At 36.0% G+C, this 26,633-nt stretch overlaps 1 protein-coding gene across 47 annotated transcripts in view; it reads left to right on the top strand.

The window, feature by feature from the left end:
• Nucleotides 1-26,633, top strand: part of Abi2 (abl interactor 2) — a 163,824-nt gene that overhangs the window by 25,814 nt on the left and 111,377 nt on the right. For 6 of the 47 annotated variants that reach the window (XM_087205838.1, XM_021263582.2, XM_004851177.4 and 3 more), the window contains exons 2-8: nucleotides 2,419-2,586; nucleotides 10,550-10,726; nucleotides 12,334-12,351; nucleotides 18,654-18,751; nucleotides 22,547-22,693; nucleotides 23,256-23,380; nucleotides 24,641-24,820. In XM_087205838.1, coding sequence (XP_087061964.1) covers nucleotides 2,419-2,586; nucleotides 10,550-10,726; nucleotides 12,334-12,351; nucleotides 18,654-18,751; nucleotides 22,547-22,693; nucleotides 23,256-23,380; nucleotides 24,641-24,820 — 913 coding nt within the window. The remainder of the gene's footprint in view (nucleotides 1-2,418; nucleotides 2,587-10,549; nucleotides 10,727-12,333; nucleotides 12,352-18,653; nucleotides 18,752-22,546; nucleotides 22,694-23,255; nucleotides 23,381-24,640; nucleotides 24,821-26,633) is intronic. The other 41 variants (XM_087205847.1, XM_087205862.1, XM_087205846.1 and 38 more) reach the window with 20 other exon arrangements.

Here is a 26,633-nt window from a genome sequence, read left to right as displayed (position 1 = left end):
TGTGTTTCTTCTGGGTCATTACCAGAACCAGTTTTGTAGGGTGGCTTATGTAGTGAAAGGCTATGTGTGGCCATGTATAGGGTGTTGGTTGGAAGTGCTGCATTGGCGTTAGTTCCTGGTGGGTGTTTTAGTATCTGTGTGACTTCTCTTATATCTCCGTGGTCTAAGCTGCAGGGTTTATGGGATTGCACCGCCACCTGGGCTGCAGCTCCTTGAAACAGGGAGGGTTCACTATCAGGTGTTGTGCCTGGTTGCAAATATAGAGCATTCCATTGTTTCACAGTTCATGTGAGGGCAGGACTGTTCTCGTTGGCCCTGATGGGCCCAGGTGGGTGCAGTGTCACATACTTAGGGTGTGTCACTTGATGTCTGAGTTCACACAGGGGTCAGGTTGCACCAGTGGACTTAGATGGGAAACCTCTTAGTGTTAGAAGGCTGCAGCACTGCTGAATTCTGGGAGCCACTCCTTTATGAGTTTGTGGGCTTCCTGGATACTTCCTGGGGCAAGGTGGGTGGTAGGAGTGGGAACTGCTGAAGGACTCCTGCTTACCCTTTCCCTGATGAGCAGAGTCTCTGGATTTAGGGTTGATTTTGAGAGAAAGAACAGTAGATGTTGTGTGCTGGTTCCTTCTGTATGTGGTCACTGTGTGTCTCTGCACTGCAGTGTTGCTGCCACATCCCCACTGCATTCTCTTGCTCTGCTTGAGATGCTCCAGTGATAGTTGTCTTTTTCTTCTCCCTTTATTTGTCCTTTGTTGTGGAGGGAAATGATCAAGGCACCTCTGGTAAGCCATTTTTCTGAGCAGTACTGTATGTGTGTTTTCAAAAGAATTTATCTTGAGCCAAGTTTGGTGTCATCTCGTTTTTATTTTTTAAAAATATTTTTATTAGTACCTATTTTACAGGGTATTGGGGTTCAATGTGGTATTTTGTATGTGCTTATCTTGATATGTTAAGCTTGCATATTCAGATTTCTAAGGATTACAATAGAAAAGAAAAAAAATAACTGGTGCATGCTTGTAATCCCAGCACTCTTTGGAAGCCGAAGCAGAAGGATCACAAATTTGAGCCTAGCCTGGGCAACTTAGTGAGACCTGTCTCTTAAAAAAAGAAAATATATATATATATGATGAGACTGGGGCTGTAGCTTATTGCATGCAGAGCCCCTGGGTTTGATCCCCAATACCATCATCACCACACACACAAAAAATCTTTTTTTTTCCTTTTTGGTACTGGGGATCGAACTCGGGTCCTTGCGCTTGCACAGCAGGTGGCAAAACCACTGAGCTAAATCCCCGGCCCCACAAAAAATCTTAAGATAGTGGTTTTTAATTTTTTCAAGTGAAAAATGGTATTATTTGGTTATTTTGTTAACTGCTTTGTCTTCAAAAAAATTTTGCTTCCTTTCCTTCCTTTTACCTTTGGAAACATTTATAATCTAGGGTTATTGATTGTGATTTCTAGACTGTGAGGAAGAGACAAGATTGGGACAGTAGTGGATTTTTGACAATTAACTACCACTCACGGAGATGACAGATGTTATAGTTAATGATTTCTGTTGGAAAGTGATTTTGTATTCATTATCTTATTTGATGTTAACAGCTTCTAAGAATAGTTGAATCAGAGTTTTATGTCTTTGTCTTGTAATTGAGGAAATTGAGAAACTTGTCCAAGTTGACATACTGTAGTAAATAGCAGTGCTGATGTTAACAGAAAAGATTGCTGGTTCAGAGATTTACATACTTTTGACTCAACCACAGAATCTTTCTACAGAACTAGGGCAAGAAGATGGTGTTTGGCAGTTGGCAGCATAGAATATATAACTAACATTGCTTTGTTTTGCAACCTTGAAAATAATCATTTAGCAGCTTTTTTTCCTTGTAGCTTCTCTTTCAAATAAGGTTTATGCTTTTTGGCAGTTTGTTTATATTCCATAGGTTTGTTATACTTAAAATGCTTTGGAGCATTTCATTATTTTAAATTTATCGTTATTGTTATTAACCATTTTTATTTATCATTATTTTATGATTATTAATGCTTTAATCAGACATATTTCTACATTATAGTCACATTTAATGTATGAATGGAAGGAAAGAAATTCAGGAATGTAGAATAAGGTGGGTTAGGATTTGTACATTCAAATCTGTGCTACTTTCTAAGCAGTGACCTTGAGAAGGTAAATATTTGCTGTCATTGCTTGAAGTGACCATTGGATCTCATTTTTTAAATAACAGCTTCAGGATTTTATTTGCATTTTTATAAAGATGTATCTAACATGAAAATATCAGTGAACTCAGGCAGTAGTTTACTTTTGGGTTTATATGATTCTCAGTTTTCAGAACGTTTTTATCTGTGGGATAGTTGGTTAGAAATGGTTTATCTTTGAAGTAATGATCACTGGTTTGCCTTTTCCCCTAGTCAGCAGATAAACAACGAGCCCTAGAGGAAACCAAAGCCTACACCACCCAATCATTAGCAAGCGTTGCCTACCTGATAAACACCTTGGCCAACAATGTCCTGCAGATGCTGGATATCCAGGCATCCCAGTTACGAAGGATGGAATCTTCAATCAATCACATTTCACAAGTGAGACCATGCTATTTTCTATTTTCCTAAGGGGAACACTTAATAAAGCTTATCTTGTAATGCTGCAGCCTTTATTATGTGAGTTTATGTGGATGTATGGTTTGGGAAATACAAACTCAATACTAGATTTTTTTGCTTTTGTCTTTTTGTGTTATCATTATATTTATGATTTGATAGAAAGTAAATGTTAATGTATTCTATTACATTTCAGTCATGATGGTAACATAATCAGCCGTGAAGTGATAATTTGCCCTATTTCTTCTACTTTATGCCAGATTTTACATTTTATGATCTTTAAAAACAGAAATGGTGGCTTAAATTTTTCTGTTAGGATTTATATTTACTGGGATGGTACCAACCGTACTTGCAGTAATGGAAAGACTAAGACTAGCAAACCTTATTAAAATATACAGAGCTTTAAAAAATATTAAATATTTTTAGTATAAAATTTGTGCACACAAAAATATAGGAATAAAAATAGAAAACCCCTTTTACCACTACCTAACCTTTTGACTAAGAAAAAAGAATAATTAAAGCATTTAAAATATATTTTCTAGAATTTGTGTCAAAGATTGAAATTCTTTTTTGTTTTGTTTTGTTTTTTGTTTTTTTGTTATCTGGGATCGAACTTGGGTCCTTGCACTTGCACCGCAGGCAGCGAAACCACTGAGCTAAATCCCCGGCCCTTAAAGATTGAAATTTTAAAAAAATTATGTTTAAATCCGCAAGTTGGATTCTTTGTTTAAAAATTCAATTGAATATAAAAACTTTGATGCTCTTTAGACTGGAAGAACATGATTTCTTTTTTTGTGTTGTTTTGTTTTTCGTGTTTGATTGAACCCAGGATCTCATACATGCTAACCAGTATTCTAACACTGAGCTATGTATCTCAGCCCCTGGAACATTATTCTGTAGAGTATAAGAAAACATTTTCTGTCTAGAAAGCAAATACTTAGTAAATACTTTGAAACAGGGAATGGCAAGCTTTCTATAAAGGACCAGGTGGTAAACAGTTCAGGTTTCGTGAACCACAGAAGACCTCTATTTTATGTTCTCTGTATATGTTTTTAAACAACTATTTAAAAATATTATAACCATTCTGCACTGTGGACCATATAAAATAATTTGTGGATCAAATTTAGCATGTAGCCATAGTTTACCAGCCTCTGCTCCCAAAATGCTTTTTCTTTTTTTTTTCCAAAATGCTTTTTTCAAAACGGAAAATTTCTTTTTGGAAGAATGGAACCCAGGGCCTTGCACATTGCGAGGCAAGTGCTCTATCACTGAGCTACTCCTCCAGCCCTTTGTGAATTTTATTTGGAGATAAGAGTTTTGCTAAATTGGCCATGCTGGGCTCAAACTTGGGAACCTCCTCCTCAACTTCCTAAGAAGCTGGGATTACAGATGTGTACCATTATTTCCTGCTTCAAATATTTGAGTCCTAAATTTTGTTATTTCTATTATTATTAAAATCTGCTTTTAGAGGCAGAGGATTCTTGAGTCCAGAGTTTTGTGCAGCTTGGGCAGAGTAGGTTTTGAGAATTTGTAGGAGAAGATTGAGTTGAAATGAGGAAATACAGGTTCAGTCAGGTCAAGGACAAGATCACATGTTTGTTGTAATGGCAGCAGGCTTCAGGAGCTGTTTTGAAGCTCTGTAGAATGTTTCAGTACCAGTAGACGTGAGATATCTGGAGTATTCAGGTTATTTTCCCATCACTGTCTTTTTTTTCCTGTTTCCTTTAGAACCATAGCACATTTCAGCTTCCTAATGCTCTTGCTTTTTCTCCATTGTAGAAAAAATGAACACTGAATAGGACTGGAGGTGGGAGGATTGGTATCTAGATTTTATTCTGGCTTTTCCCCTGCTTTGTGTTACATGTGACTTTTGTATCTTCAGTTTTTTGTTCTGTAAGATTATGAAACTAATTAGATGATTTCTGAGCCATCTTCCATCTTGAATTCTTTGTTCTTCCAAAACTCTCACAAATAAAGTTGACTTATATTTGCTCTGTCATCCACCCCAATGTTCTCCACTGATCTCAACCCCCTGATACTCTGATATAACTGATCTTTCCCAGGTTACTCTGAATTGGAATCTAACAGTGGGAATTCCATTGATTCTGTCAATTATGTATCAGGAGACAAACTACTTCAGGGAAATAAATAACCTACCCCCCCCCCCCCCCAGTGCTGGGGATTGAACTGAGGGCCTTTGCACTGCACAACACCCTTAGCCAATTAAAAAAATTTTTTTTAAAATTTGAGTCTTGCTAAATTGCCTAGGCTGGGCTTGAATTTGTGATCCTCCTGCTTCAGCCTCTGAGTGCTGGGATTATAGGCATGCACCACCACACCTAGGTATAATCAGTGCTTTCTAAATGCCAGTTTTTTTTTTTTTGGTACCGGGAACGAACTTGGGTCCTTCTACTTTCGAGGCAGGCAGCGGAACCACTGAGCTAAATCCCCGGCCAATTATTATTCTGATAATCATTAGCTTTGCCTTCTTTTTTTTTTTTTTGGTACTGGGGATCGAACTCGGGTCCTTGTGCTTGTTAGTTTTTTTTTTTTAAAAGGACAGAATTGATTAGGAATATATAGTAATGAGACACTTTTGATACTGAAAGGACAGTATAGTATTAAGTAGTATACCAGTTTATGCTACACTCAGTATAAAGGAGTATTTGGATAGGTTCTTGATATGGAGTTTAGGAATGGTGAATGTTACAGAGGTTCCATCTTTTGCTTTGTTACATTATCCTGCCAATTCTTTGGTAGTATAGTATTTAAAAAATAACTGGAAGTTTTAACTTTAAAACTAATAGGAATTAAATTAACATTCACTAATATGCAGTCATCAGAGCAAACATTTAATTTTCCTAAATACTTGGGCATCTAAGCACATACACCTTTAAGTCAGGGTAGCAAAATATATAAAGATGAACGCTGTTTACTGTGTCTATTTCTAGTAAGTTAAAAAGAAAGGTTTATAGAGCATTATTCAAACTGAAATTCTTATGAACTTGTAAAGTAAACCTATTTTGAGCCAGGCCCATTGTTTCTTTCAGTAGAAATAGTTACTGCTGTATTCAGCTCATTTAAATTAGAATAAAAGATCATGAGAGAGGTCAAGGGGCTAGGGATTGTAGCTCAGTGGTAGAGGCTTGCCTGCCGTGAGCAAGGGCCTGGGCTCTGTTCCCAGGACTGTGAAGAAAACCACTGGCAGGGAGGAGAGAAATAAGGGAAGAAGAGGGCCTAGGGAGGGAAAGACAGGGAGGGTGGAGAGAAAGAATGAAAGGCAACATAAAGGACTTTTAAGTAACATTCTTCTCCCTCCCAAGGAATGGATAGAGCTTCCTGGGCCAGGTGTTGATTTAGTTAGGTAGCAAGTAAAGGAGATAGAAAGGAATGAATGTAAAATAAGACTGGAGGTAATTCTTCTCAAGAGTTAGGTACTGAAAGGTATTAGAAGGTATAAAACTTGAAGAATAATTTTTTGTTTAAAACTTTATATATATAAAGCTTTATATAGAGAGAGTTTTGCTAAAAAAGTCTCTTCAAGGAGACATCACTTAAGGTTATCAATATGCAGTTCTACATAGAATGTAGAATTTATACACTTCCTAATTTTCTATGTATAGTTTTTATATCACTTTATAAAAAATGAATAACTGAAAATTACCTAGCCAGTTTTTTAGTAACTGAATTTGTCTTATGAAAGATGCATAATTTTAAGCACACTTTTGTAATTTAAATAATGAAATATTTAGTTGAAACATTAACTTACTAATAGGACATTTGAGATCTATTTAAAAACACCCAACTTGGTTGATTTAATCCACTGTAACTGATTGCAGATGTTTTCCCACACTGATGGGCAGCCAACTGAGGTAGTGCTATCCAGTACAGTCAACTCAATTATCTGTGGTGATTGGAAACAGCAATGCATGGATGAGCCTAAGACAAAATCTTTTCTCAGTAACTTCCTGTCTTCTACTGTGGCCTGAGCATGTGATGGGTTCATGAGGGAGATATGGGAGTGGGGCTCAGGCTTGCAAAGGAGCTCTGGGAATCAGTCTGATGGCCTCAAGGCAACGTGAGGTCTCTCACAGGAACCTGGTTGTGGCACTGTGTGGCTGAAATGTTGTGGGGGGAGCCTGCAGCATGCAAGACCAGCTTGGTGATAGCCATGAGAAGGACAGGAACATGGATTACTAAGGAGCCCTGGCAGATGGTGTGTAAGTGCAGTGACAATTCTCCATGTGCTTAGCGTTAGCAGAATTGGTAGCAGTTGATAGTATTAACATCAGGTGTATTTGTATTACTTTGGTTTTTGTTTGTTACATGTGTGTTTTACTTGCCACAGGTGAGTGCTGTCATTGAGGCCTCTTCTAAATAAGAGCAAGTTTATTGGCATATAATTAGTGACTTTAGAAACTTAGATAAATTTGAAATAATTTTCTATTAAAATTCTTCCTAAATATCATTGTTAACCTGTACTTCCAAAAATTTAGCTCAATGCATTTTAGTATTGCAAGGTCAAAGAATATTATGAAGATAGTGGTGATTACTGAAACGTGTGTTTGATTTAGGAAAAACAGAGCAGCTATATTTTTTACTTATAGGAACTTTACTAAATATTTTTTTTCAAAGAAATAAAATAAACATATTTAATATAAAAGCAAACAAATGAACTATCAGACATATAACAGAATTAACAAAACTAAAAGGTCTTTCTTTTTTTTTTTTGGTACTGGGGATCGAACTCTGAGGTCCTTGCACTTGCAAGGCAGACAGTGGAACCAGTGAGCTAAATCTCTGGCCCAAAAGTTATTTCCTTTTTTTTTCCATTAAGTTTGTTGGTACATTTTAGGTATAAAATACAGTTACATTCATCATTGGGATCTTGTACCTTTACATGCTGTATCTTGGTTTTACTAAATATTTTTAAAAACTGATGACTGGTTGTGAGTTGATGAATGTTGAAGCTGGGTGGTAGGTACCTGGCGGGTGGTTTCATTACATTATTTTGTCTACTTTGAATATACTCAGATTTTCTACAAGAGGAATCTTGAAATAGACGATAGTTAAAAACCTCAGATCTTTGGGACCAAAGATACATGACCTCATGTATAGATAGAATAGGTTTAGTGTTCTTCATCAAGTTTTTAATTCAAGCTATAGATAAAACCACAACCTTTTTCTGAAGATCTATTTGGTTCTGTTTATAGATCCTCCTGTATTGCAACCTGGTGTAGTAATGGGATGGCAAGAATACATATTAATACTCTTTGATTTTCATAACCATGTATTACCTTTATTATGGGAGACATTTAAAAAAAGTTAATGTTCCAAATATCTATTTTTAGGCAGTCATTAGAGGCGTTAATTTTTTTTTTCAGGGACAAGGTGTACTGGGGGTCAGCCCAGAGCCTTGGGGGCCTTAATCTGGGTCAACTCTTGTGAAAAGTGTGCACCTTTTTTCTATTTGAAAGTGACTACTGTAAGATATAAGCTAAAGTAGTCTTTCTTTTAAATCCTTGGTTCTCAACCGGGACAGTTTTGCCCTCAAGGGGACATTTGACAATGCTAGAGAGTTTTAGTTATCACAACTCAGGGTGAGGGAGTGTTTCCAGGGGTCTGCATGGATGCTTTATATCTTATAATGCTCAAAACAGACCCCACAGCAGAGACTTTTCTGGCTCAAGTATCAATTAAAATTTCAAGGTGCTATAAGCTTAGAATTCTTTTGTGGTCGTTCAGGTTTGCATGTTTATGGTTTCATTTCTGAGGAAGTTAAGTTTGTTTCTAAAAACTAAGAAGAATGAAAACAAGACCTCAAAGAGAATACTTTTCTGATAAATTTTCTTTCTAGCCCATGTGTTTAATGACCCAATTTGCTTCATTAAACTCTGTTCAAACTTCCACTTCTCTGAAGTTAAAAATTTCACTAATGCAATATTCTCTTCTGCGATAGCTCCCTTAAATACTTGAAAAGGGCAGCAAGATTGATAATTTACCTAACATGCACAGAAAATGTTTGTAGTTTCTGTAGACTTTACTTTTCCTAAAAAGAAATACTTAAAACAAGATGACTCCCTTGGTCAGTTTTTTTAAGCTTATTTTAGACATTTATTGTGAAACAGATTCTGTTGCTTTTAAGATTTTTTGGTTGTAGAGAAATAGGAGGTTTTATATTTGTTTCAAGCTTACCTCATGCACAGTGATGGCTAGCCTTTCAGAGTTTTCAGTAGCAGCCAGCTGCGTGCCATAGTTTCACCATGACTGATAGGAGGTTTAGAAGGATAAATGATCAGCTTTGAGATTTCTTCAAGTAGTATTTAATAATGCCAGATGTTTATCATCTCTTTATTGTTACTAGCTACTTCTTTTAGAAAGGGGAAATTGAGGGCTGGGGATTTAGCTCAGTGTCACTGTGCCTGCCTCACAAGCCCAAGGTCCTGAGTTTGATCCCTGGTATCGTGAAAAAAAAAAGAAAAAGAAAAAGAAGGAGGAAAGGGAAATTGAAGTATAAGACTGGGGAGGAGTTCACTTGAAAAAAAATGTTGATTAATTTGCTTGAGCCAGGAATAGTGGTGAGATATGTGGCTAGTTTTAGTGTTTTCAAATGCTTTTTTTTTTTTTTTTTTGTACTGAGGATCGAACTTGGGACCTTGTGCTTGCACGGCAGGCACAGGAACCACTGAGCTAAATCCCTGGCCCTTCAAATGCTTTCTTTTGACTGCATCCCTCAAGGACATACACATTTCATGTTGTATCCAGTACCTAATTCATGTATATATTTACATATAAAACAAACATGTTTCAAGAAACTGATTACTATGTGTACTTGCAGTCTTGTACTGTTTTATTTCATTTGAAATAATTGCTACTTAACTACTTAAGTTGTAACTTGCATTTTAAAATATGATGCTATAGTGCGTTAGTCACCCAAGAAATTTACCCTTTGTTAGCAGATAGAGTAAGTAAAAATACATTGTCATTTGTACTAAATTAGGCCCGATGTGAGTGTTTAATAAATCTAAATAAATGTTTGATAAGGATTATGTCATAATAAAATATAAGCAGCTTTGCCCAATAAACATGTTTTCCTGTCAAACCTACACTCATTTTTTTTTTTTTTTTGATACCGGGCATCAAATTCGGGACCTTGTGCTTTCAAGGCAGGCGGCAGAATCACTGAGCTAAATCCTCGGCCCCCTTACACTTTTTTTTTTTTTTGGTACCACGGACCTTGGGTCCTTGCACTTGTGAGGCAGGCAGCGGAACCACTGAGTTAAATCCCCGGCCCTTACACTCATTTTTAACATTATATTTTAGGTCCCCTCTTTTAAAATAAGATGTTTAAACACTAATGGAACTTGTAAGATATTTAAAAATACAACCAGGTTAATCATTGAGGCTTTCTTAATCATCGTATTAAGTTACATCTTAATGGAGAGGGAAATATTAACATGCTTTAACCCAGAGGTTGGCAAACTTTCCGTGCAGGGGCCAGTTAATGTTTTAGACTTTGTGGGTCATAAATTTTCTGTTATGACTATTTATCTCTACTGTTGCAGTATAAAAGTAGCCCATACAAGTAAGCATGTGAGCAGCATGGCTGTATTCCAATACAATTTGAAATTTGAATTTTATATAATTTTGATATATCATGACATTCTTTTTCTTTTTCTTTTTCCTCAGCCATTAAAAAAATGTAAACATCATTCTTAGCTAATGGGTTCTAAAAATCAGGTGGTGGGCCATATTTGACCTGTGGGGCCATAGTTTGCCAACCTTTGTGTTGACCTAAACTTGGGAAAAGTTGATAGTCCACAAAGGAGAAAATGAGCAAGTGAGTTTGAACAGCAGTGCTAAATCTCTGGCCATTTATATTTTAATTTTTCTGGATACCAGAGCATACATTTTCGTATTGTCTTTTTAAAAATATTATATCTTACAGACAGTTGATATTCATAAAGAGAAAGTGGCAAGAAGAGAAATTGGTATTTTAACTACCAATAAAAACACTTCAAGGACACACAAGATTATTGCTCCAGCCAACCTTGAACGACCAGTTCGTTATATTAGGAAACCTATTGACTATACAATTCTAGATGACATTGGACATGGAGTAAAGGTAGGTATAGTTTTTGTCAAGCTTTTAAAAATAGTTGCTCATAATGAAACTCTCTAGAAAGTAAGCTCTTTTCTAGAGGACCAAGTCTTGGTCCAGTTGTGGTTGTGAAGATTCTTTATTCCTTTAACTTTAAAAAAATATTTTTTTGCTTTGTCTTAGCGCTGTGTTCTTAGTTTTTGAACAGTCTTCAAATCGCTTTTGCTTAATCAATTATAATACCACATATAGACCACTTAAAATGTGGTATGATTTTTCTAATCTTTTAATGATTTAATATGACCAAAAAAATCTTAGCATGTTATTAAAATGTTTACCTTATCTCAAAAATTTATCAGCAGACTTTTGGCATTAGTTTTCAGAAACAACATATTAAGAAGCATGTACTTTGATTTTTTTCTAGAATAATTTCTTTAGGGTGAGAATAGTGCAGATAAAAGTACAGTAATATATGAATGACTCTTTCTACTGCTTTTGAGTATGTAGCCATTACATTTTGGCTGTCTTTTGAATGTCTAGTATGTTCATGAAGTACCATCTTTAGAACTGGGGAGGGCTGAGGCTGTAGATCAGTTGTGGAGGGTGTTCTTTGCATACATAGGGCCCTGGGTTCAGACCTCTATACACAAGCGAAACAGAACCAAACCAGCAAAAACACCAGCCGCAACTGAGGGGCATGTACTTGTCATTTACATTAGTGTTTATACTTAAAACCATTTAGAGCCTCAGCTAAATATTAAGTTATTTAAAATGTACATCTGATTAGTAATTTGAAAGACAATTACTTACAAATTGTGACTTTGAATAAATATACATAAATGTCTGTGGTGCAACTATACTTTTTGCGGTTGATTTTTTTCTAGTATGTCTATTTAAATTAAAAATACACCTAGACTATTATAGCCAGAAATCAGTTAAATCTAAATTTAATGTAGTTTAAGGTAATAAGAAAATATACAGTATAAATTTAGTTTTAAAATCTTTTTTGGACTCAGTTTTGATACAAACTTTATTACCTTTAATTTGATATTTAATTTTATGTGATACATGCATTTAGATTGTTTAATTAGAGCATGTTAAAGTAGGATGTGTAATTGGATAGTTAATTAATAAATCAAGATTTATTTTACTTGGGAAAATTTATTCAAGGCCAAAAACTATAGACTGTTTTAGGTACTATCGGAATCTAATGCCAAAAGATATGTGGAATATTTTTTAAAAATCATATTTGTGCTTGCCTGTTAATGTAAGAAAAAGATCACCTCCTGCAGCTCTTGTTTAATCTTTAGGTAAAATATTATTCCGATAGGACTCTGTAGTCCCTTCATTATTTGTATATTAGCGTTTTAAGGGTTACTAATTTGAAGGGATAATTAATGAAATTTTTTGAATAAAACAATGTCTTAAATAGTTTCATCGAAGAAACCCCTATTCATGACACATTCTGCTTTAATCACTCTTTCTGTGATCTACTGAAACATTATTCTGTTAATGCTGAATGCTTAACTTGTTTTTTCTGTTTTTTTCCTTTCTCTTCACATCCTGAAGTTCCAACTAACCTTTCAATGCTTTTTTTCCTACCTCTTTATTTGCTCCATTTATGCATTAAGTGGTTGCTTAGATTTAAGGTAAGAGCTTCCAGGGCTGGATTTCCATTCTTTTTCTTATATCGAATATTACATATGGGGAGTATAGAGATATTTGGCACTTGGCCTCTTAAAACCAACAGATAATTTCTCTTTATTTTTTGCCATGCAATTTTGTGGTGTGGCTTCATGTTCCTTGAGGGTAAATATTTTTGTCTCTCTATCCTTTGTGCCTAGTACAGTGCCTGACACAAATTAGGTGTTTAGTATTTGTTGAATGAATGATTATTTTACAGTGTTACTATATTTTGTGAAACTGAAATGTAAACTACCCTGTCATAAAATATTATGAAATAAAATTAGCTGAATTTTTGTAAATGTAGAAATGTTGTTATAGATAGGAGGGCCAACTAATGTGCTTTATTCAACTCTCCCCCTGTGTAATAATTTTTTTATTCTATAAATGGTATACTTTATTATATACCTTTTGGACAATATGTCATTATCTTTTGACTCTTAATATAAGGAAATTGAGGAGAAAATATTTAGTGTTATGTGTTTTTTTAAAGTTGCAGTATCATGTATTTTACAAAAAAAGAATGTCTTTTAAAAAATAGCTGTATAAATGTTTCAGTATAAACTAACTTTAAGAGTTCTCAAGATGAGCATTGGCAAAACATCAAAAACTCATGCTAATATGTAATAAAATGTAAGTTAGAAATTAAGAGATGGGGCTGAGGATATTGCTTAGTGGTAGAGGACTTCCCTAACATGTATGAGGCTGAGTTTGATCCCTGGCAATGCGACAGCCACAATAACAGCAAAAGGTGTGTCTGTGGGGAGAATTAGAGGTAATTTTTCCTGTTATGATTTGTTTCACTTAACATTTTGGTATTTTTGAGGATTAATGGTAAAAGTAATTCAGCTACATTCAAGAAGCTTGTCAAACAAATCATTACTAAAATGATTTTCACCAAATGTAGTGTGCATTCTTTTTGTTCTCTTTTTCTTAGCTGAATTTTGTAATTCCTTTTCAAATGTGTATTCTCTCTTTCTGGTGCCCTGTTGTTGGTCATGTTTTCCGTGTAGTAAGCGATAACAAAGAACAAGACAGCTTGAGTTTGGCATCACTACCTGCCCTCACCCAGGCCACAGACATTTATTTTACCTGCTCTTGGTAGATAGAGATGACCGGAGTTGCTCAGGCAAGTGTGTTCTGTGCGTTACTGATTGGAAGGTTGACTCTAAACACCGAGTCTTGGCGAGTTAGGCATGTGGGTTTGTGGGGAGTTTCCTTCTGCTTAAAGTCTAAAGGTTGTAGTCAACTAAACCAAAGGGAGAATGTGTGGCTTCCTTCACTCTTTTCTTCCGGTGACTTTGTTCAAGTTTTGATTATTGATGCCCTGACCTCCAAAGATAAGTATATAAAAATATTAATTGAAGAAATAATAAAAGTAGGTAAATCCTTTATCCTTAAGGTCCAGAGCAGTTGCCCACAACACTATTTCATGCTTGTTTCTTCCTGGCCCCTGTGATACCTTCTTTTTTTTTTTTTTTTTTTTTTTTGGTACCAGGGATCGAACTCAGGTCCTTGGGTTTGCGCAGCAGGCGGCAAAATCACTGAGCTAAATCCCTGGCCCCCTGTGATACCTTCTTTTTTTTTTTGGTACCGGGGATCGAACTCGGGTCCTTGTGCTTGCTAGGCAGGTGGTGGAACCACTGAGCTAAATCCCTGATACCTTCTTAAATCTAGTGGATTGAATAAGATTTCTTCTTGACCTTTCTGGGTTTGGGATCTGTTTCCTTGTAGAAAATAGGCCCAACTGATTGACTCCTACAGAGATCTAACAAGAAATTACACTTAAATAAGATCCTGTAACTTCACATGTAGGTAAGAGCCCTTAACGTCTTTGCTCTTTGCACCGAAAAGCTCTGCTCTAGAAACATGAAGAATTAGATACTGGATGGGACTTTAGTGGAGAACAGTGCTGCATAGGGAGTGAAGGTCCAGGGCTACTCAGCCAGTTTCCTTTCATTCTCAAGTCTACGTACAGACACAACCTATGTGATTCCTTTTTTTGGGGGTTGTTTCTGGGGACTGAACCCAGGGCTTGTCCATGCAAGGCAAGTGCTGTATCACTGAACCACACGCCTGGCCCCAGATCCTGTTCTTTTTTAACTTAACAGTTCAGCTTATGATTTTCTCTATGAAAGCTTCTCCTAACGGTTTTTCCCACATTGATATTTCTGTGTGTGGGATGTCTGTAGAATTTGTAGACATTCCTTTTTGCTTTAAAAATGAATCATATTTACTCATTTTCCAAACCATTGTATCCCCTACACTCTCATTTTTTTCCCAAAGGCCTTCAGTTTGGTACTTAGTAGTTTCGTAGGTGGTTGGTAATTGAGGACTATATAACATTTATCTTTTTATTAGTGTATGTTCAAAGTACAGAACAGTGATGTTCACTTAGGGAGACTTGGTGCGTGCATATAACATATCTTGTTCATTTTCGAGACTATTTTCCTGCTCCCTTACCTCCTGCATTTTCTGACCTCCCCTGTCTCCAACAGTCTGCCTTCTTGCTTCTTGCTCACATATACCATTTTAGAATTATATCTGTCACTGTTCTGTTGCAGCAGGTCATCTTTCAGTGGGAGATTTTAAAGCAGTGATGATGAGATGTGTGAAATAGAGATACTTGGCTGACCAGCTTCAAGTTCAGACGATCCTAGAAAGCACTGCCATTTGTAGGAATGTTATATTACATGGTCACATGTCACTTAGTGATTGGGACATGTTCTGAAAAATGTACCAGTAGACGATTTTGTTTTTTGTGCAAGCATCCTGGAGATTTTTATTTACACAGACTATAACAGCGACAGTGACACTAGATGATACTTAAGGAACCATTGTTAGATAGCAGTCTGTTGTTGATTAAATACTTTTTTTACAGTGCATGACTGTATAATATATTGAGATTTAAGGAGGTATTGAATACACCAAAAGAATGGAGCATGAAAGCTGGGAGCAATGTAGAAAAAATATTAGGCCATAACAATTGACTTGCTGAGTAATGTTGATCTCCAGAGCCTAGGAGACCAGACCACCCTTTGGCCATAAAAGGGCTGCCTCCATTATTATCTGTATTCCTTCACCCCAAGCCCATGGGAAAGTGTGAGCTGTGGCCATGTGTTAACTTTCATGACTTAAATGAAACAGTTCTTCTGTTTTGGAGGTATCTCTCCAGTAGGGAGAATAAGGGACTTTTCCTACTGTTCCTCTTGTGTCTGATACTTGCTTTACTTAGCTCGTAATGATTTATGGAAAAAGTAATAGCACCTAAGCAAAGGATTGTTGAAGTCAGCCATGAAAGCTCCATTCTGATCAGCTTTGGATAGTGCAGTGAGCACTCCTGCTCACGATTCAGGCTCAGACACTGACATTTATGTGGCAGGGGATAGTTCTACCCGGGCATCCTTCCATCCCCGACCCACCCTTGCACTGTGACACCCATGCTGGCTTTGAACTCTTGGGCTCCAGTGATCCATCCATACCACCTGGCCTCCCGAGTAGCTGAGAGTATAGGCTCTCAGCACGATGCCTGGCCTTAGGTTGATATTTTTAAAAATTTTCAAGAGGAGTTACTGTTGTGAAGTAGTCCAGTCTTGGTTTGTTTTTCTTTGTCTTGAGTTTATTGTATGTGTATACATAACAGACACATGTCAAGTTCCCTTCTGTGTACACACAGTTTAGTCTTGTGGTTTACTGTTTGTCAGGAAATGTTTTCTTTTAAACATTTTCCATAAAATACTGTTTAGGACCATGATGGCTGTCCAGTAAATAGGTTTGAACTATAGTTTAATTATAATACAGATTCTACCGTTTAAAAAGAAATTAAATTTTATTTGGCATTTATTCCTGTTCTTCAGCCAGTATTTATATTTTGCATGGTGTATTTATTGTTTTACTTAGCGTAAATTTTTCACAAAGGAAACTTCCTTGGGAAAATGTTGAAAAACTCCTTTTAGCTAAATAGAAAGGTACTATAGTATCAGTGAAATATAAAATTACATTGGACATTACACAGGAACTGTTTAGTTTCTTAAGTGATTTGGATCACTCATCCAGTCCATTAACCAAACAAAGTACAATCATTTGAGGATTCTATAGATCATAAAATGTATTGAGTTTTTTGTTTATAGATTTTAATTCATAGATTGTTTGAAGTGGGTTCTAAGACATTTTAGAAGATACTGCAATTTAAATAAAAACACTTTACATATTGCAACATAAACCAAAGTTGGAAAGTTATTTTCAGATATTTTAGTTATCCCATGTGTAGAATAAAATTATCTTTTACTCTTTATTCTTTTTTTTTGGTACCAGGGATCGAACTCAGGACCTTGCACTTGCAAGGCAGACGCAGTACCACTGAGCTAAATTCCTGGCACACTCTTATCTTGTTTCTTTTCCTTCCTGTCTCTAGCAGTTTGATTTGTAGTTTAGTGTTTGATTCACTTCTCCCTCATCATTTAAAGTAGCTGTGGATATATGTTGTTTAAGGTTGAGCTTAAAGGACTTTGGTTACTACTTTTAAAATCTGGTATTATTAAATTAAGATATACAGTTTTCAAAGCCATATTGGTTATTTGTCTCATTAATCCTAAAATTTTCCCCGGATATGGATTGAATTTTTTAAAAAAAACTTCTGCCATTTTCATTTTAAGGTATAATTAGCATACCCTCTGCTTATTAATGAGGGAGAGAGCAAGGATAAGCTAATTTTCATTATTTGATAATTGGTGTTTGATACTGTTTAAAAGCAACAAAAGGATTACAGATAAATGTTTCACTTTAAAAATACTGACATTTCAAAGGTATCATTTGTCAGGGCCAGGGATTTAGCTCAGTGGTCCCAGCGTCTGCCTCGCAAGCGCAATGTTCCGAGTTCGATCCCTGGCACCAAAAATAAAACACCAAAACTCAAAGGTATCAATTGTCATTAAAGGTTGTTTTAACATCACACACAACTTGTTCACTGGGCTATTCATTTGAAGAATTTGTTTCTTGAAATGTTACTTCTTGCCTGTTCAGATAGTAAGTAGTATTTTAGAACTTTAAAAAAATCCTGCCCAAGGCCAAAGCTAATTTTGATAGCCTTAATACTCTGTGTACAGTTATTTTTAAAAAATCAATATTTTGAAATCACAATTATAAATATATTCTGACTTCAGTGGTATAATATCTTGCAGTTTCATTTTACAAGTATTATTTGAATACTGTATACATACGGTTATTTGAAAGTTGAGATCCTTTTTTGAAGTGTGTTTTGAAGATGGCAATCCAAAATATTAGAAGCTTAAAATAGGGTCTGATATGAACCCACTGGTAGTCTTAAACAACCTGAGATTACATTTGAACTGTATTTGTGAGTGACTTCTCTTAGTTCCATATAAGATATTCAGATTTCTAGGGCTTTCTCTCTCAGAGCTGACATATTCCTATGGTGACATTTATTATTCCCAGATTACCCATCTTTCTTACCCTCGCAGTTTCATTTGGGAATAGAATAGTGAGTGGAGTCCTAGTGTCTTGACTAGGGACCATGTCGCGTCTATCTCATCCCTCATGGTCCTGAGTTGTGCCATTTCCCATTGGAACTAGGGCATTGCCAGTGGCCATTATAGTGCTCACAGTTGAATGGGATACTTCAGCCCTAACTTTCTGATTCAGGTGTTTAGGAATATGCCTCAAACTTCTAGCAGTTTTCAGGTATAGGTGATTTTTTCATAAGAGAGCGTTAGAGAAGTCTGAATTGTAAGGGCAATCTACAACTTAAATTAGTTTTCTCTATATGTCATACAGTTTATCTTTAAATCCTGTAGTTACAATGGGTCATATTCATAGCTGCCTATTTTTAGTTGGGAAATGTGGTTTATGGTATACTTGCTATCTAAAAATAATGAATTGCTTAAAGGCTTTATTGTTTCTGATTGAGTTACTTTTTATTAAAACTAAAAATTTTATAGTTATCCTATTTAGTTTCAGTTGAATATAATATCAAATCATCTAACCAGTGATCTGTTGGTGTGATGACTTAATGACGAATAAATTCTTTGCATACAAGTTGATAATCATTTGAAAATATCATGTTAGGAAGAGTCCTTTGAGTACAACTGTAGAATAATAGTAGAGTAGAAATCGCATATGAAATGCATGGCCTCTAATTTTTTCCCTATATTTAAGCCTTCCCTCCTTTGTTAAATAGCTTAGCATTGTTCCCCCAAAGTGCCACTTCATTTCACTGCATATAAGTTGAGCTTTCCTCAAAATTTTTTAGGTGAGTACCCAAAATATGAAGATGGGTGGGCTGCCACGTACAACACCTCCAACTCAGAAACCACCTAGCCCCCCTGTGTCAGGGAAAGGGACACTTGGGTGAGTATATAACAAAGTAATAATACAAAACCATTTCATGTAGTGTTGTGTTAAAAAGGAAACACAACATATATTTAAATTATTTTTAATATTTGAAGAAAGAACATGTTCTTTCTGGGATTATTTTTTGTATGTGTATGTAACCTTTTCTTTTCCTGGGAAGGAAATGTTTATACTTTAAAAAGATGTTTAGAAATTATTTTTCTAATGAATTTTAAATTGATAAAATCCTAGCACAAGTTCATGGCTTATTATAAACTGTAGTCTAATTTTAATTCCTCGTTTTTTCTAGAAAAATTTTGTAGTACTTTTGTATTATAGTTGAACTTAGACTATCCTCAGTAAAGGTTGTATAGATTTTATAAATTGAGTATAGCATGTTATACTATTAAGCTTTGATTTGATGCTACAGAATTGGGCCCTGGATTTGACTTTTAGCAGAAGTGTGTACTAGTTAACAGAAAAGGTTGACTTTTTTTCTTGAATAGCTTGGTTTATCACAGTAAAGATTTGTGGTCAGGTGGGCATAATCCAGCCCAGAAGCCAGATGACTAAAATCTGGTTTATCTCTGCTATTTGCCCTATTCTGCATGGTCAGCCTTGCAACAATTCAGTTTTTTCATCTGTAAAAGGGGGTGATATTTGTCCTCTATCAACTTTTTGGGGTTACTCTACCAAAAATTGGATTTTAAAAGATTTTATAAGGCAAAATGTTTGACAACCATTGGCTTTATGATATATACTAAAAGTTTTAAATTGACAATCCTATTTTTAGCCCCCTCACCAAAAAAAACCCAAAAAAAACCCCAAAACAAAACCCAATCAAGCACTGTAAATGGGGATAAGACAAAGAGAAGTTGAGATATAAAGGAGGATAATGTTGGAAAAGGAATTATAGTTAGGACAGTGAGAGATAAAGAATAAAATGACTATCAGCTAGGAGTAGGATGGCTTTATTTGAGGTTGTCAGAAAATTTCTGCTTAGAATAGACAGAAAGGATTCTGGTGGATCAAATAGATTTGATCTTAAGCTAGAATGACGCTATAGGATATAGTGGTGCAGAAATAAGAGTGATCAAGAGAAACTGTTTTCCTGTGGAATGTTTGCATTTCTACCATGTGTATAGTGCCTAATGGATTTTGTTAGGCTTTAAATCAAGATTCTTAGTATGGTGGTGCACACCTGTAATCCTCTAGTACTCTGGGAGACTGAATAAAGCAGGAGGATTACCAACTTTGAGCCCAGCCTGGGCTACTTACTGAAGGCCCTGGGTTCAATCCCCAGGACCACCAAAAACAAAAAGCAAAATCTCCCAATAAAACAATAGCAAATAGTTATCAAGATACCTGCTTATTCTGTAATAAAATAAAATTTTCTTTTGCTCACTTTTTTTTTTTTTTTTTTTGGTGCCAGGGATCGAACTCGGGTCCTTGTGCTTGCGAGGCAGGCGGTGGAACCACTGAGCTAAATCCCCGGCCCTTGCTCACATTTTTTTAGGCTTTTAACATAGAGTTGTTATTTTTTTTTGAAATAAAACATTTATTGGTACATTTTAGATATATATAATGATAACATTCATCATAGGGAATTTGTACCTGTACATTATGTATCTTGCTCCTTTTTTTTCCATCCCCCCTTCAACTCCTCTTCCCCTCCTTATATACAAAAGTTTTTTAAAATAAATTTTATTTTATCCTGTTCTCCCCTTCCCTCCCTATGTACCAAGCCCCCTTCCCTCCCTATGTACAAAAAGCTTTGTTTCCATTTTTGCGTTTTCTCTTTTTTCTTATCCCTTCTTTCTGTTTCCCCTGCCCCTCCCTTGTTCCCCTTCTCATTTGAACATTTTCTTCCCATTTCCCAGTATCTGTTAGACAGTTTAGTCCTTATTTTCACTTTTAGTTTCTCACATCAGTTGCTCACAAATTTTGAAGATTTGCTCATATCCTAGTATTTGTTTTCCTTGGCATCAGTGGTGGTTCTGCAGGACCTTTGGAGACCAGGGTTCTTGAGGAACACTTGGCCAGTTGGTCTGTGCTTTCCATAGACTTTGCTTAGTTGCTGTATTTTGTTCCTCTCTCCCGTGTTCTTTTTTTTAACCTTGTTCATATCATTTCTTCACTCTGTTCTCAATTAAGAAAGATTTTTTCTTCTTAGATAAAATAAAGCATTTTTATTGTCTGGGGAACATTCTCTAAACATTTAAAAAGTTTGGAAATTCTAATTTGTTTTTATATTTATATTATAATATTATTTTTATTTTTATTTTTTTCCAGTACCCAGGGATCAAACTCAGGACCTTGTGCTTGTGAGGCAGGCACAACAGCCAAATCTTTGGCCCTGTATTATAATTTTATTTTAAAATTTTATTTATTTATTTTTTGGTACCGGTCATCGAACTTGGGACCTTGCGGTTGTGAGGCAGGTGACAATACCACTGAGCTAAATCCCCAGCCCACCTGTATTATAATTTTAAAGACACAGTTTTAATATTTTAAATCCAGAGTCCTGACACTTTTTTTTCTTTGATCCAGTATCCCATCTGGTACCCCTTACTTACTTTTAATTACCAAAGTATCTATGTGAGGAGACTTTGAGGGTCTTAGATTTAACAGAGTCATTGATTCTGGGAACCTTTTAGAAGTGAATTATGTCAGCTGAGCCAACATTACTTCAGGAGAAAACAACTTTAGTTTTCATGTCTTGAGATGCAAATGTTTATTCTTTTAAAGACCAGAATCTTATCTTCAAAATATTAGTGTCATATTTATATTGTCACAAAGAATCTGGAAACTTTAAAATAGAGATGAATACTAATTTAATAATCACTAATATTCCAACATGCACCTTATTTTCTGTTACAATATTGTATTTCCTTTTTTACTCTTCTTAATCTCTTTAAAAGGAAAAATTGGGAAAAAGGGAAATACAGGTTAATAAAATCAGTCTGATTTATATTTTACAGTTCAAAGTAATGAGGTAAAAGGATTTAAGTGTTTTAATTTTCTTGATATAGGTTTTACTGTGTTGCCCAGTCTGGTCTAGAATTCTTGGACTCAGTGATGATGTCACCTCAACCCCCTACATATTAACAATACAGGTGTGCACCATCTGGCCTTGCTTATGTGGTTTTTAAAATTGTTTTTTCTCTCCTCTTTATAAATGTTGAACTCTGAGGAGGGAAAGAGGAAAGAGATCAAGGTAAAAGTTGAGAGAGAAAGTAAGGTTATGATAATGGAAGATGAGATAAAATTGTGTATTTTTGTGTATGATATACTTCACTTTCTGTGTATTCATTATATAAAAAGTTCAGAAATGACTTGTTATGGCTGGTATTGAGCGTAAGTGTGGGTTTGTGGACCCCAAATCTTGATTTGTTGTCCCTGTCTTTGAACATCTTGGTTCGGGAGAGAGTGAAGAGGGAGATAATTCGTGCATTCCTGCAGTGCAGTTGGGAGACTGACATGATACAGTACAGGACTAAGACAGTTTTAAGAAATGGATAGTGTCTAGGAAACATTGGCTTAAATGGTGGAGAACCTTTGTGCTCTCTGAGAATAAAAGAACAAAATTGCATTAGCACAGGGAAATGAAGTTGAGGTTGAAAAATAACAGCACATACTCACTAGAACTCTAGCGGCGGAGAAGTGATAGCTCAGGAAAGACTGAAATTGGTAGCTGGGTCAAAACACATTTTCTATTTATGATTACAAATCGTATTTCACTACTGGCAGCTCTTTGAATTGATTGTGCGGAGACTGCTTAACCACACAATACATACGCTCTTCTTTTTGTAGGCGGCACTCCCCCTATCGCACACTGGAGCCAGTGCGTCCTCCAGTGGTACCAAATGATTACGTACCTAGCCCAACCCGTAATATGGCTCCCTCGCAGCAGAGCCCTGTGAGGACAGCTTCTGTGAATCAAAGAAATCGAACTTACAGGTATTTTCTCTAACTCAGTGCAAAATGTGATGGTCACAGTACCATAATCGGTTCAGATCACTTCAGTGAAACTTCCCATCTGCCAAGTGCTTAGTCTCAGTTCTTTTCCTCACTGTGCTCTCCCAAACCTCATATGATTCCATCTCTCTCTCTCCTCATTTCTGATGCAACTTTGAGCAGTCAGGATGTTGGAAACGAGCAGACATCTCAAAGTGCAAACATCTATACAAAGATAATAGTTCATTTGATCTGGGAAAAAAAAAATGGGCCAGTTGTGGCAAATTTCAAGTTGTTTTTTGGTGGAACTTTACAGATGAAAAACTATACATAACAAAACACTAGTATGAGATAGTATAACAAGATATTACAAATGTTAAAGATGTTAAAACAAGCTTAATAAACTCAGCCTTTCCCCTAATTTTATTACAGCATTGATATTTGAAGTGGAAGGCTTTTTGAATTATCTTTTTTATAACTATATTATTTTAGAACATTTTGGGAAATGCTGATGAGATCTTCCTGTATATAAATACTCATATTTTGGTGGCTCTTATTTCTTTAGCAGCAGTGGGAGTAGTGGAGGAAGCCACCCAAGTAGTCGGAGCAGCAGTCGGGAGAACAGTGGAAGTGGGAGTGTGGGGGTTCCTATTGCTGTTCCTACTCCGTCACCTCCCAATGTTTTTCCAGGTAAACATGAATGGTGCTTTCTTTGAGATTTAATTATAGTGTACTTTCTTCTTAATCAGGATTTTTTACATCATTAGGACCTTGTGAATATTGGAAAGTTTTTATATATTTGTTATTTTAACCAAGTACTGTAATTTGTTCTTGCTTTTTGTGTGTTTCTGTTATTTGGCGTTGTTCTCCGATGCTGTGGCTGAGTTGGTGCTCTAAGGTCTCAGGTATTCTGGTATGAGTTAGGTGTTTAACTCCAGCTGGTGTTGTGACAGTGAGTGTCTTTGGACACAAAGGGGTCCTGGTATGAGAATCATCTTGGTAACCAAGGCCAGCATATAGAAAAAAAAGTTTTGGTTTTTTTTTTTTTTGGTACTGGGGATTGAACTCAGGACCTTGCTCTTGCGAGGCAGGCACCAGAACCACTGAGCTAAATCCCCTAGAAAAAAACGTTTTGACAGTTAATATTGGTGGAATGATGGAATTTTTTCTCTTGAACAGAAAAATGTGCTTTTTTTTTTTTTTTTTTTTTGGTACCAGGGATTGAACTCGGGACCTTGCGCTTTCGAGGCAGGTGGCAGCACCATTGTAAATCCCCAGCCCCAAAATGTGCTTATTTGATCTGAGGAAACAGTGTTAAAATTTAATTTTAAAACCGCGACTCAAGACATCAGGATAGAATATTACATATTTACTCACCATAGTAACAAGTAGATACTACCTTTTTTTTGTACTGGGGATTGAACTCAGGACCTTGTACTTGTGAGGCAGGTGGCAGAACCTCTGAGCTAAATCCCTGGCCTGATAATACCTTTTAACAAATCATGCAAAAAGATTTGTGGGTTTTTTAAAGTTCTTTTTTACCTGATAGGAGATTATCTGGAATATATATCCTGTTTCCTGATTTGTATAATTCAAATGGAATACTGTTTTGAAAATGTATTATGCTTAATTTTGTATACTATTTGCTGAATGTTATGCTAAAATAACAATATGCAGGGAACACTTTTTTTCAGATTGGTGGCTGTTAGGTAAAAAGGAAAGTCTTGTTTTTTAAATGACTTAAAAAATCTGTACGTTGGCTTGAGCATCTGGAATTACTGTGTGCATACTAATCGCCCTTTACCATAAGCATCATGCTGTTTTCAGCTCTTTCTCTTTTGTTTAGCATTGAGCACTGAATGTCTAACATGAACTCACTCTGATGCCTTTTCTGCCTCTGCCTCACTTGACTGCCCGTTAATGCTGCCTCTTGCCCCTCTTTCCCCTCAGCCCCTGCTGGCTCTGCCGGCACTCCTCCCCTTCCTGCTACTTCTGCATCTGCCCCTTCCCCTCTTGTTCCTGCTACCGTCCCCTCCTCCACTGCCCCAGACGGTGCTGCTGGGGGTGCCCAGACCCTTGCTGATGGCTTCACTTCTCCAGCTCCCCCTGTTTCTTCCAATCCACCTACAGGTGAGTATTGGCTAATGCCTTAGCAGGCAGATCTGGGCATCTGGCTGTTCTCTTACCTGGAACACTAGCTTTACTTTTTTTTTTTTTTTGGTTTTGCTGTACTTTGTATTAAAAAATAGGAGGAATAATACAGTGACTGAAATGGCATGTGACCAAAGATTCAATTTCCTGGGAAAATGAGGGTAAATTTTCTCATAAATTTTTCCAGTAGGGTAGCACAAATACACATTTTAAAAAATTGTTTGCATTTCATTTATTAAAGACTTGTGAATTTAATATGGAGCTACCTTCTGTATGGTTTTGAGAAATTATCATTATAAATGTTACAGGTTAGGTAATTATAACAGTTCTAAGTTACATTTTCTAGGAAATATTTTATATAACAATTTGAAAACCTCTGTAAGTCTATTGTAACACAGTCTGTTGCTTATTTTAGCAGTACTGGAAACTGGAAACTCAGACAGTGGACTTCTCAGGTTTATTTGAGTTGACTGGTATTTTAGTTTTTTAAAATTGCAACCTAAAATCTGTTTTGATGGGGCAAACAATAAAGACTCAATTGCTACAAAATACATTGAACAAGGTAGGTGATGTAGCTCAGTGGTTCTCATGCCTGCCTCGCGAGCGCAAGGTCCCAAGTTTGATCCCCGGTATCAAAACAAAAAAACCCTAAAAAACCAAAAAAAAATACATTGAACAGTTAATGTGAAGCTGGTTAGTAAATAGGTTCTTATCTATTATAAAATGTATGTTGTGTGAACACATCACCTTGTGTTTAGCTTGCCAATAAAGTATTTCACAAAATAAATATTCAGTTTTGCTTCCATAGCCAGCTGTTTACATGTTTTAAAAGACACCTAGTTAAATTGGATTTTGCATGGTGTTCTATTGGACTAGCTTCTATAATAGTATTTATAAAGCTTTTTGTAAAGGATAAATGTAAACATTATTCTTTGTTCTAAATATGGTATACCTTGTTAGGCCATACTAGCTAGTTAAATATCAGAATCTTGTTATGTTCTTATATCAGTAAAGAATATGTCTTTATATTGGCTATAGACACAGAAAGGATAGCTTGCCTCCAACTGAGTCAGCATTTTAGTAATCAGATAATAATTTAATAATAAGATTCCTGGCTGATAGTGTTCATCAAATAAATATGTGTTATGTGAGTAAATAATTTTTTGTGAGAAAGTACAGTTTTTTAAAAATAAAGAACAAGGTAAATATCTTAATAATTTAAATCAGTATAATCTCTTTTATACAGTTGCCTCTTTTTTTTGTGGTGCTAGGGATTGAACCCAGGGCCTTCACACTTAGCTACATCCCCAGCCATTTTTCTTTCTTTCTGTTTTTGTTTTTCTTTTGTTTTTTTGAAACAGGATTTCACTATGTCCCTGGGCTGGCCTTGAACTCATGGCAGTCCTCCTGCCTTAACCTCCCAAGTGCTGGTATTACAGGCGTGTGCTACCATACCTTTTGAGACAGGGTCTCACTAAGTTGCTAAGTTGCCCAGGCTGGGGTTGAATTTGTGATCTTCCTGCCTCAGCCTTTCAGAGTTCTGGGATTACAGGTGTGCACCACCATACCTGGTTTTAAAGTTGTCTTTGAATCACCAAGTACTGTTTTCTTTTCTTTTTAGTAAGATATAATTTATGTAAAGTAAAATTTACCTTTTTATGTGTATGTGTTTGACAATTTTGACAAATGCATACAGTCATGTAACCACCACCACAGTCAAGACATAGAATGGTCTCATCATCCCTGTAACATCCTTCATGTCCCCTTCTGATTAGACCTTTGCCGAGCCCCT

The sequence above is a fragment of the Heterocephalus glaber genome, unplaced genomic scaffold (genome assembly GCF_053883595.1).
Source record: "Heterocephalus glaber isolate CG9 unplaced genomic scaffold, H.glaber_assembly_v1.0 deba00000621, whole genome shotgun sequence".
Taxonomy (NCBI): domain Eukaryota; kingdom Metazoa; phylum Chordata; class Mammalia; order Rodentia; family Bathyergidae; genus Heterocephalus; species Heterocephalus glaber.
Note: the sequence above shows the minus strand (reverse complement) of the source record. Positions and strands in the feature narration are given on the sequence as shown.